The 12,458-nt window shown below is 40.6% G+C and overlaps 1 protein-coding gene across 3 annotated transcripts in view; it reads right to left on the minus strand.

Moving 5' to 3' along the window:
* Positions 1–584: 584 nt before the first annotated feature.
* Positions 585–12,458, minus strand: part of RASSF9 (Ras association domain family member 9) — a 34,517-nt gene continuing 22,643 nt past the window's right edge. For all 3 annotated transcript variants that reach the window (XM_005279100.5, XM_042850949.2, XM_005279099.5), the window contains one exon: positions 585–5,941. In XM_005279100.5, coding sequence (XP_005279157.2) covers positions 4,666–5,925 — 1,260 coding nt within the window. In that variant the 5' untranslated portion in view covers positions 5,926–5,941 and the 3' untranslated portion in view covers positions 585–4,665. The remainder of the gene's footprint in view (positions 5,942–12,458) is intronic.

Genomic DNA, 12,458 nt, shown 5'->3' on the forward strand with positions numbered 1-12,458 from the left:
GCAGCTTTGGGGGCATGGGCCAGACCCCGGGTCTGTGTTGCAGCAGGCTAGTATGTCTGGCTCAACAAGGCAGGGTTCTGGAAGTCCTAAGGTTGCAGGGAAAACGGGTTCAGGGGTAATTTCAGCAGATCAGGTGACAGTCCCAAGGGGATCTCTGTGATCAAACTCGTCACATACGCTTTTTGCCATCAACAGTGCCACCATGGATGCTCCAGTAGTCTGCTTCATTCAAGAGTGGAAATGTAAAAAAATTCAACAGTCATGCCTTTGGGAAAAGTGGTAGCTTATATGTGTTGTCAGCCTAAAGCCTTAGAATGAAGGTTCAACTCTGAACTTCAACCTATTTGCTAGACTCGAATGCACTGCATTAGGGCCCATAAATACAAGCACATACTTCAGACAGAAGACATTTCCCCCATCCGTCCACTTCATGCACTCAAGATTGGAGGATCAAATTTGGCCCTTAGTTTTGAAATGATAAAATGTCTTGGGTATTGCAGAAGACAAGCATGCAATAATTCTGCAATTATACTGTAATTATTGACCATTTAAATGAATAGCAAATACTGTACACATCTACATAATCAAGTGATAATTATGTTCTTTTATTTGTCTTCTAAATGAAAGAGTCGTCAAGAGCCTGAAACAGGAAATTACATTTTTACTTATCTGGTTCCATCAAATTTGTTAAATTACACATTAATCATGCAGAAACATGAAATTATATCCAGTATGCATTGGGAAAACAACAGCGGTTATATTGGTTATTTTATATGTGCAAGAGTGAATTCTTCAGTAAAGTCCTTGCCAGTATACGGACCACATTTTCATCCGGTGTAAATCAGTGCCTCTTCACTGACTTCAGCTACACCATTTTATAACAGCTGAGGTTCTTGTCCTGGATTCATATCTGGATCCAAATTATCCCAACTCAAAATAGCAGTGGTGCAGACCCACTCACCTGGCTATTCTTCCTCATCCTCAACAGATAACTATTTGCCATCAAAATAACACTTCTCCCTTCCTCCACCTCAATCCAGTGTCCTGACTTCCCCTATATTCTACTCTAATTCATACCCTTTTATTCTTTGGTGAGTTGATTTCCCTTCCCCCCCCCCCAGTCTGAGCTGTTACACCATCATGCAGCAATTCTTTGTGCTTCCCTTAATCAGTAAGCATTGCTCACGCAATGGAATTGCATGAGTCATAAAATCAGAGTTCAAGGGTGCCAGAGAAACAGGACTTAAGAGAGACAGGAAATGAACATAAAGGGTTAATATTTTGCAGTTCCCAAGGGAAGGCAAAAATCTTAGCTAATCTAGGAGAAAGAAAGACAATTTCCTGTGGAACTCATGGCCAGGGGATGTTGTAAAGGCCAAAACTATAACTGGATTCAAAAAAGATTTAGATAAGTTCATGGAGGATAGGTCCATCAATAGCTCTTAGTCAAGATGGTCATGGATGTAACCCCATGCTCTGAGTGTCTCTAGGTCTCTGGCAGCCAGAAACTGGGACTGGACAACTGGGGCTGGATCACTTGATAATTGCCCTGTTTTGATGACTCCCTCTGAAGCATCTGGCATTGGCCACTGTTGGAAGACAGGATACTGCACTAGATGAACCATTTGTCTGACCCAATATGGCCATTCTTATGTTCTGTTAACTCAGTAGGAAAAGAAGGCAAAAGGATAATATTGGGAAATGCTTTTCCCCCCAAGATACCTTGATGGTGTGCTAAGCTTGAATTAATAAGGGATTTAGCAATAGGAGGGAGCTAAAACAGCACTGAGCATGTACTGTATTGCTTATTTAAGCCCATCTAAGGAATTCAGGGTTGATGCAGACAGTGAGGCTGAGCTTCAAATCATTGTGGATTTTTTTTTAAAGAAATATTGTATCCTGCCTTGGTTTTCTTGCTTTTTTTCCTCTCTCAATAGAAAGCAATATCCTTCAAATCTACACATTACAAGGGATGGGTGCACAACCAAGCATGCAGTGTGGGTGAAATTCACCCCTTTGTGGAGGGCCAGCACAACGTCTGTGGATCACATAAAGAGAACTAGGCAAACTTGTTTTCAGATTAATTGTCTGTTCAATGGAAAATGCAGTTTTGGTCAATCTGCAGATTTGACATGTATGGTATGAGCAACAAAGCAATCAGCAGTAGCACTGGTGTTGGTGGGAGCAAAGGCAGTTAAGGTGCTGCTGTCCCTTTCTTTCATTTTAATTTTCTAGGAGGGCATTCACCTGGGATGTGGGAAACCCAGTTTTGAATCCCCACTCCGGGGCAGAGCTGAAATGGACTCTTCTGATTCACTGAAAATTCTGGAAATTTTCAGATTTGGTTCAATCCAAACCTAATTCTTTGTATTATTATTTTTGGAATTGCCACCTAACTGAAAAATCAATTACTCACCCAGCTCTGCAAAAATCCCTGTTTTGATGGAGAGCATATGTGGGAATGAAGTGGCCCAAAGACATAGTGCTGGCCTTTTGCACAGGAAAGAATTTCAATAGGAAAAGACAGGCTAGAAAATGTATTTATAAAAACTGCTGACACATTAAACGAAATCTCTAACTGCACAAGAACTCATGAAATACATTAGCCTGCTCTCAACATTCAAAGCTCTGAACTGAGAAGTGCATGCAATGCCTAATATCAGTACATGACACGCAGAGTACAAAAGATGCTGAGTTGTGTTAATAAATTATTACAATGTTAAGATGTCTTGTTTGCTATAGATCTTGCTATATACAAGAATTCATGTAGCTGAGCTCCATGTGTTACACTTGAAGCATCCCAATCATTTTATATAATGTTGAGTGATAAAATATATTAAGGCAGCCAAGATAGATACCTGCAAACACAAACTCTCTTCATAAAGTCCAGAATTCACAAGTCTTTAAAAACAAACAGTTTGTGGTGTTCAGGAAATGTTGCTCTCCAAAGTCATATTTACAGTCTTAAATCCACAGTGTTCTGGTTATTTTGAAAACCAGATGACTGGCAGACACTTGAGGGTAGTGAGAGGACTCTAATGAACACCAAAACATAGGAAAGGAAAAGAATGTAGTTGAAATTATTTTAGATTTATGCCATCTATATGTCATCTTTTCATTCATCGTTTAAGACTTAAGTCCAGGATATGACTGAACTTTGTGTTGCTTAGCTAGTACATAGTTCCCATTAAATACATTTAGTCAGATTTCAGGGTAAATTTCCAAACAAACATTCTTAAGTGACTTAGGGTCCAGATCCTCAAAAAGTATTAGGCATCTAACTCCCACCAATTTCAATGGTAGTTAGGTCCTAAATACCTCTGAAGATCTGGTCTTTAGGAGCCTAAGGGCTTGTCTACCACAGGGAGTTATTCCAATACAGCTATTCCTAATTAATTATTCCTGATTAACTCCATGTATGGAAGCTCTCATTCTGGAATAAGAAATTCCAAACATGGTGTTAAATCAGGAACAATTCACTTTAAATTCTCATTTACCCTATTCCAGATTAACTTTCAACCCTAAATCTTGCTGAAAGTCAATGGGACTGAGACTGCTAGAGTATGTCTACACTGCAATTAAACACCCACAGCTGGCCCATGCCAGCTGATTTGGGCTCAAGGGGCTTGAGCCCGAGCCCAAACCTGAATGTCTACATTACAATTGTACAGCCCCTTAGCTGATATGGGCCAGCCACTGGGTTTTAATTGCAGTGTAGACATAAATCTATGTGCTTAAGTCACTTATGAAAATGGCACTTAAGTGCTTTTGAAAATTTTACGCTTTGTAATCTGTGGTAATGAAATTTAAATATACAACATAAAAAAGTATATGCTTTTTATCACCTCTACAGTATCATGAAAACTACATTTTAACCAAATGTGTGCCTTATCCTACACCCTGTTACTCCAGTGGAAGAAAGCTAGTGTAACGGAGCGGAGAATCAAGTTGTCTGTCTAAGTTGGTCTATCCCTTATGTCCACATTCCTAAAAGATTAGTCAGATGTAGAGATGGACCCAAAGATTAGGGGTTTCAGATCTGGAATTTTGGTTCAGGCCATCTCCCATCAGAATACTTTTGTCTCAATGAAACTCAGTCTTACAAAACTCTGAGCACTCTGGCCCCAATCCAGCAAAGAACTTTAGCACGTGTGTAACTGTAAACACGTGGGATTACTTACATGCTAAAGTATGTGGGTCAGTTTGAGCACATGTGTAGTCCCTTATGTTCACAGTTACACACATGCTAAAGTGCTTTGTTGGATTGGGGCCAGAGTGGTCAACACCTTCAGGTCCGAGATGATATGGGCATGTCTATACCATATCCTCCCAGCCTGAGTAGACAGATTTGCACTAGTGGAGTTCAAGCTAACCCACTAAAAACAGTGGATGTTGTTGTTTGGGCTGCAGTTCGGGCTCTCAAGCCTATGGGATCGGGCCAGCTTCAGAGCCTAGGCTGCAGCCCTAGCCACAACATCCATACTGCTGTTTTTGGCGAGCTAGCTCAAGCCCTGCTAGTACAAGTCTGTCTACCCAGGCTGGGAGGCTCACTTCCAGCTGCAGTGTAGACATACCCTATGATAGCAAGACTATTAAAAGGATAAATATCCCCCCAAAGATGGTTGGTTTTATATTACTCTTTGTCATGTGCACAACGGTCTCCAGCTATGTTGACAACAGTATCATGTCTCCTAAAGCTGTTTCAGAGTCCTGACTATGAGTCGAGCTGATTCCAGTGTCAGAGTCTGTATCATTTATGTCTACATTAGTCACTTTACGAACAAAGTCTGGCACTGCGATACACTTGCTGGAAACCTCGCTGCCTTTTGCCTGCTCTTCATTAGCTGGACATCTGGATTCAATTTTGTCTTTGATATGCAGTGAATTAAATTCTTCCGCAAGGAGTTCATATTCTTTTTCCTTCTTTTGCAGCAGCAAGTCCCTGTAGGTAAGCTCTTTCTGAATGCAGCTCAAGTGAGAGTGGATTCTCAAGCCATCTTTCGTACTTTTTTCCAACTCATGTTTGACACTTTCTAAATTTGAGGATTCTAGTTGGCCATTTAAAGCCTCTGCCATGCATTTACCATCTCCATTTGTTTCAGTGCATACACCTTTTACCTCTTTTTCAATTTCAGCACAGAGCTTTTCAATTAGTAGTTTGTGATGTTTCAGTCCTTCTTCCATCTGTAAAATTCCATCACTTTTGCTCAAGTATTCATGCATCTGATGTTGACCATGTAGAACATTTGTTTGTTGCTCAGCATCATTTGGAGTGGCCATTAAATAAGAATCCTGCACATAATTTTCTCCATCATTTTCTACCTGAACGAGGTGGAATTTGGCTTCACATTTTTCAATTTCCGTATCCAATTCCTTCATTCTGTTGACTTGCTGATGAATGGTATGATCTTGGGAAATGATCAGATGAATCAATGTCTCCATATTGTCTCGCTCTTGCAGAGTATGGTCCTGTTTAAGTTTGGCCAGTTTCCTGAAAGTCTTTCTAACAATCCTCTTTTGCTTATCCACTGGCAACAACTTCATGTAATTCGCTGGGCTGAGCTCCCATTGTCTTCCTATGTTTTGTACTATCTTTGCTTCAGCTGTCCTCCACAACGGAAATGAGAGGAAAGCATCTGACTTCACCAGAACAAAGTGCAAATTGGGCTGCTCCTCTCCCCAGGCCTTCCAAAGTCTCAGCATTTTTGTCAGCGGGGGAAGGACCCGCTCAGAGCCTCTCCATTTTTCTATGATACAATAATCACTAGGTTGTCCAAAAAGAAACCTTTTTTCTCCAAATGTAGCTTGATGTTCCTCTAGTAGAGCTTGGATCACATCAGCACAGGTTGTGCGCTTTGTCAGTCCGCACACAATTTTCTCCTCCTGGCATACCCAAACCACTATCTCCCTTTCATCAGAAGCCATGTTCTTGTCTGGAGATCTAGAATAAGGAAACATCAATATGAGTTACGTCAGTGGCATGCAGTGTGTGAATCAAAATGACAATCCATTTATCCTTGATATAAACTGCCAAATGGTGGGCAAACCTCCCATACTCTTAAAAAAAAAATTAAAAATCCTAAAATGTAAATGGAGAGAACACCGGCCTGCCTGCCTCTCTGTCACTGGACCAAAGGGAAAGAAATACCAACCTACCTGAATTTTAGTCAACTACAAATCCAAACCTCTTTTTCAGATTCTTATATATTAATTTTAAAACCCTGTCCCACCCTTTTCTCTAAATGCCTGGGTGCAATTCACTTAAAGAGCAGAAGTATAGATTAATATAAAGTGCTATTCTAATTGTATTATGCTCCCAGCTGGATCAAGGAATACTGGGAATCTCAGAAGAAAGTCTTTTCTCACAAGATAACTGTATAATTTGTAGATAATACAGGTTCAGAAGCTTGGGATAAACATCCAGATTATTTTAAATGAATCACTAAACCACCACAAATCATGTGAACCCTACAGGAGATAAAATAAGAAAAAATATTGTGATGCTGAGACAAATCTGCAGTCCCTTTGCTCCACATCATCGTAGCGTTGCCAACTCTCATGAATTTTATTGAAAGTCTCGGTGATATACAGTGTTTTTCTTAAAGCCCCAGATCATGTATTCAAATGATTATGGGAGAATCTCAGCTTTTGTGAAAATAAATAAATAAATAAATAAAAATCTAGCTCTTGTGGTTGTGGAGAAAATCATCAAAATGTGACCTGAGTGAATGTTAAAGGGTCCAAAACCAAAACGCAAATAAAAAGAACCCCAAGCTTATTGAAAACGAAAAAACCCAACTCTACCCCGCCCCCAAAAAACCCCACCAAAAACCCCACTCATCATTTTTACACCCATTTTGTGATTTTTGAGGGGGTGACTAATGATTTCCAAATGCTTGAGGTTGGTAATACTGTACATCACCAGCAGAGATGTGGCATCTCCGAAGGATTACACCTATTGATGCAGAGCTGTCATAGAGGCATCTATAGCTCCACTCCTCCCTGCTGCCAGTGCAGGCAATGTGGTGAAGAGGAATGGCCAGTACACCACTACATTGAGCAGATGTCCAGGATTAATTCCATTAAACTGCTTCAGTTTATATCTGACAGTGGCCCCAGAGTCAGAAAAGAGTCCCCATGTAGCTTGGCCACACCCAAGGATCTGGCCCATTGTTTAGCTCTAGATACATCCTCTGAGCACAATACATTATTGTGAATCTTCTCTTGTATTCTCTGTAGATTCAAATGCACAAGCTTTAATCCACTTCCATGTAGAAAGCTTGAAAAATGCAGGGATACTGGAAACGTGGTCGACATAGAAAGTATTTGATTCTACAATGGTTAGCATTTCAGACTGAGTCACAGTATTTTTCTAGGCTCATGTGCCATAGCAGGATTAGAGCTTAATCTGGATTCATTAGTGTTACATCCTGCTTATTAAAACATTTCTGCTAGTTTCGTTTTTTAAATTATTACCCTGTTTGGGAGATTAAATGTAATCCAAAAACTTGAATTGTGATTGACTCAGCTCTGTATGGAGGCAAGATGCCTCAAGAGACTGGGGTTAGTAACGGACTACAAATGTAACATAGAGTAAATATCTTATTACTGTTATATCGTACAAGAGAACTCTGTTCAAATGCAGTGTTACTCTTCTACTGGAGCATTCTTGTGTAAAATTCATACTTTGCTAAATAAGTCTGTGTGGTAAAAATCACAGGTTCTTATTTCAACAGGTCCCATTTAAAAGATCAGTGATTTACTGTAATTAATTGAAGCAAATCAGAGTTTCCAACAGATTACTGAAGCATACAGTGGGCATTAAAAATCCCAGATAACAAAGATCAAGAAATCATTAAGGCATGGGTCTGTACTAAAAACCCAAAACACAACACAATGAGAAAACATTAGATCAGTTGACATTACTGTTGAATGTGTCACAGGCCACAAAGTCAATATCTGTCACGTTTTAGTAAGTTTACACAGCACAGGATATCATAAAAATGTTTTTACTTGTTGATAGATTAGTAGTTAAATGAAACTAACAGGAATAGACTATTGCAACAGAGTTCAGCTACAATGGTCAACAAACAATGTTTGCTTTAAGCTAAAGTATGCACAAAGAAAAATCCAGAATGGAATATCGAGTTACTGTAGGAGCTAGGTGTCAAGTAAAGATTACACAAATTAATATAATCGTTATCAAATGTACCTGATAGTTGCTCAAATAATTACACCAGCTGCTGATAAAGAAATAAGTGAAAGGAAATCAAATGTAATTTATCAGTCTATGATTTTCAAAGTGGAAAAAAGCTGATAGACAAACAAAAATGAAATAGGTGCAAACACGTATAGGTGTAAGAAACAATATACTGGTATCTCGGCTGAGGTAATTGCTTTATAGGATCTACCCCTCTGTTTCTTTATAACAACACATCGGGTATCAGGCATGCACAGTAGATCATCACCCTCTTCATTTAGTTGCACTTATAGAATCATAGAAATGTAGGGCTGGAAGGGACCTCAAGAGGTGATGTAGTTCATCCAACTGCTCTGAGGCAGGACAAGTAAACCTAAACCATGTCTTACAGATGTTTGTCTAATCTGTTCTTAAACACATCCAGTGATGGTGATTTACAATCTCCCTTGGAAGCCTATTCCAGAGCTTAACTATCCTTAGAGCTAGAAAGTTTTTCCTAATATCTAACCTACATTTCCTTGTCCCACCTCCAGTGGACATGGAGAACATTTAATCACAGTCATCTTTGTAACATCCAATAACATACCTGGAGACTTATCAGGTTCCCCCTCAGTCTTCTTTTCTCAAGACAAAACATGCCCACTTCTTTCAACCTTTCCTTAGAGGTCAGGTTTTCTAAACATTTTATCCTTTTGCTTGTTCTCCTCTGGACTCTCTCCAGTTGTCCACTCTCCCCCATTTTTTTTTTTAAAGTGTAGCACCCAAAACTGGACTTAATACTCTAGCTGAGGCCTCCCCAGTGCTGAGTAGAGACATGCAATGCTCCTGTGAATACATCCCAGCAGAATATTAGCCTTTTTGCAACTGTCACATTGTTGGCTCATATTCAGTTTGTGATCCACTGTAACTCCCAGTACTTCTGGGAATACTTTCTGCAGTACTACTGCCTCACCTGTTATTCCCCAGTTTGTTATAATAGTTCTTGCTTCCTTCCCATTCTCCTTAGACTTTTATACAAACTCTTTGGGACAGGTATTCTTTTCATTCTTAATTTTTTGTTACAGTAAAATGTTATCTTTGTGCTCTCCGGTACACTGGAAGTATGTGCCAGATTATATAAACTATGCAAATGTTCTCCTTCTTCTCCTTCTTCTCTCCTCTCCCCCCCCCCCCCCCCCCGCCCCCAACTACTTTAAAGGCTACCTAGCAAGTCTTGGCAGGTATGAACCCATGAGGTTAGCAAAACTTCAAGTAACCTTAAAATGTCTGTAGGTACAATGTACCAGTAGACACTTAAAACTATATCCTGCCATCAGTTTTTACACAGAACTCTTACTGGCTTCACCAGAAGTTCAACAAGCAGACTGATGGAAAGATACTGCTGACGTTAGAAAATCCCAATAGAACCCCAAGAGGCAATGTAGAAAATTTTTCCAGCCTCTTTGTGCCACTCAGGAATCTCAAGGGGGCCAGAATCTGGCAATAGCTGGTCATCAGAAAATTCCCCTGATGGAGGGAAACTACCCACTGCAGATAGCCCTCGCACCAACGTCAGCTACCATGCAATTGCCCGTGCAGAGGAGAAAATGTTCCAGTTTGGAATGAAAACAAATTTCAAAATCTCAATTATTTTTGTAGAATGGAAATTCCATTTGTTGGCCAGCACTAGAAAAATACGTATGGAGCTACAAGACCACTAGGCAAAGCAGATCAACAAACATTTTAACATTGATTCTGCTTTAATTTGAGCTTCAGGAATTTGCAAAGAGTCAAGCTTATGGTGCCCTATGCTGAAGTCCTCATTCAGGTGAAATTCCCACTGAACTCAATGGGATTTTTGCCAGCATAAGAATTAAATGATACGACTATAAGGGATGGTCCTCGTATGGAAACCCAGGTCAAAATCTCCCATATGTTGGGGACCAATTGGATTTCTGGTTCTTTGGGGAAGTTCACATCTGAAGTTCACAGCTCTGAATCAGATCTCTGAATATGAATATTTCTAAAGCTCTGGAAGGGTCTGATCTGAATCTGAATTTTTCAGCTTAATGCGATCTCAAAAAGAAAGAAAAAGTTTCCGGTTTTGGCTTAGTAACTTCTTTCACTGTACACGGCACAGGGGTGACCGAAGGTCCTTAAAGTGGGGGAGATGGGCAGCTGAACTGTGGCCCCACTCCTTTGTGACAGCCCTTCCCCCCCACCTGAGGCCCTGCCCTTTCACTACCCATTCCCCCTGAGGCCCCACCTTCATGCTGCCCCTTCTCCCCAAGTCTCCACCCCCATGCCGCCTCTTCCCTCAAAACCCTGCCTCCCGCTCGCTCCTCTCCACTCCCTCCCTCATTGCTCGCACTTGCTGCTGGTAAAAAGTGGGAGGGCATAGCCCCCCTGTTCCGGTGCCCCCGACACTGCAATGTATGGTTTACTATTATTGTTAGACTTGTTTTTCTACAACTTTACTACTGAATAATTCCTTTGTATGTGTTTTGTCCTGAGGTTGGTTTGCTTGAACTTCTGTATCTTCCTGGTTAAGTCTTATTTGAATCTCAAAGAGCAAACGGCAGAAATTCCTGCAGTGACTGTCCAGATAGTAAACCTAACACAGAATGAATTTCTTAACGGTCCCTTTTGCTTTTTTCAAATCATCCTCAGTCAATCTGGCTATATATTCAAGTTTAAAACCAGCTCTTGGACATTTGCTCTAAAGCACTTTGAGCCAAATCTTGTGCCCAGGGTGCAGCCTGCCTGGATTATGTGCTAGGGGATGTCTTTAGGGCATAAGAGAGAAAAGTTCTGTCCCCCACATCTAGGCTGTGAAGCAATAACTGGAGTTACTCTGTTACTCCTCAGGCTGCAGGAGACCCTACTCACCTCACTGCCCAACTCCATAGGAAAAGGGTTGCTGACTGTACATAACCCCAGAACCACTGGCCTCACCCCTGCTCTTCTCCAGCCAACTTATGTGCACCAGGGCACATTTCACCTCTGTGGGGCGCAACGCGGGTAGACTCTGCACATGGGGTCCCAGAATCCTGACCCTTCTTCCCTCCTGCATCACACTGCAGTCAGGGCACTTAATGGCCACAGAGAGGGGGTGGAGCAGGATTTTACCATTATCATTTACGAACACCACTGCGGAAGGACTGTCAGGCTCATCCTGATCAGAGTAATCCTTATAATGCAATAAGTCTCCGAAGAAGGAGGAAGAATACCCAGGTACTTTTCAAAAGTAGCTCTCAGGGCGCTTTACAAAGGAGGTCAGCCTCATTATCCTCATTTCACAGATGGCAAACTGATGCACAGAGAGGCTAAGTGACTTGACAAAGTTCACCCAGAAAGTCTGCAGAGCAGCAAACCCAAGACTAGTGCTCTAACCACGGGAACCATCCTTTCTCTCCTGGACATGACAGACCTCAAGCCAGTTTGAAAGCAAATGAGAAACATTAATAAATTAGTTCAAAATACATAACACAGACTTACCCTAACCATTTGGTTTTATCTTTAATTGATATTGTTATATAAGTATAGTGCCACCCTTGCTTAAGTTTAAGATAGGTTATTGAAAACAAAAGAAAGCATTAGGAACCAGGCAAGCTCTGTAATATTTTTTTTTATTAGGAGAAGGCTTTTTAAATTTAAATATTTCAGGAACATTATAATAATGAGTTACAAGAGAGCCTATTTTAGCTAGCTCTATGTAACATACAATAATGATCTGAAATGATAGCAAACAGCTTTAAGGCAACAATGATACATTACAAGTCTTGTCTATTAATATTCTTCCCAAATATCTGGTCACCCTATCACCAATGTAACTGTAAAATACATTCCCATGCTGAGGCCATTGTAAGTAAAATATATTGTTAAGGGACAGATAAAACATTACATCACAAAATACATTAAGACCACAAAAGTATGGCTGATCGATAAATGTGTTCTAGAGGGGGGGAAATGCATATTGTAAACATGTCCATCACAGAATTGTACCTGACTGGGTGCCCAGCACTAATAAAGATAACAGTGGCAAACCATGGACTGATTCTTCTATCCTCCTTTTCTCGCCTACCCCTGCACAGTATGGATAAGGGTGGCTGAATCAGGTCCCATATTTTCAGTGAAACAAAGAAAAGGAAACAGAAGTTGCTTACGAAAACAAACTATGAGAAAAGAAAAAGAAAAGAAAAACCCACAGTCAGATGGAACTAAAAATGGGATCCTTGATAAGTGCAGGGGATGTTTGCTAGGTAGATGGGTGGCAGAG

This window comes from Chrysemys picta, chromosome 1, assembly GCF_011386835.1.
Source record: "Chrysemys picta bellii isolate R12L10 chromosome 1, ASM1138683v2, whole genome shotgun sequence".
NCBI lineage: Eukaryota > Metazoa > Chordata > Testudines > Emydidae > Chrysemys > Chrysemys picta.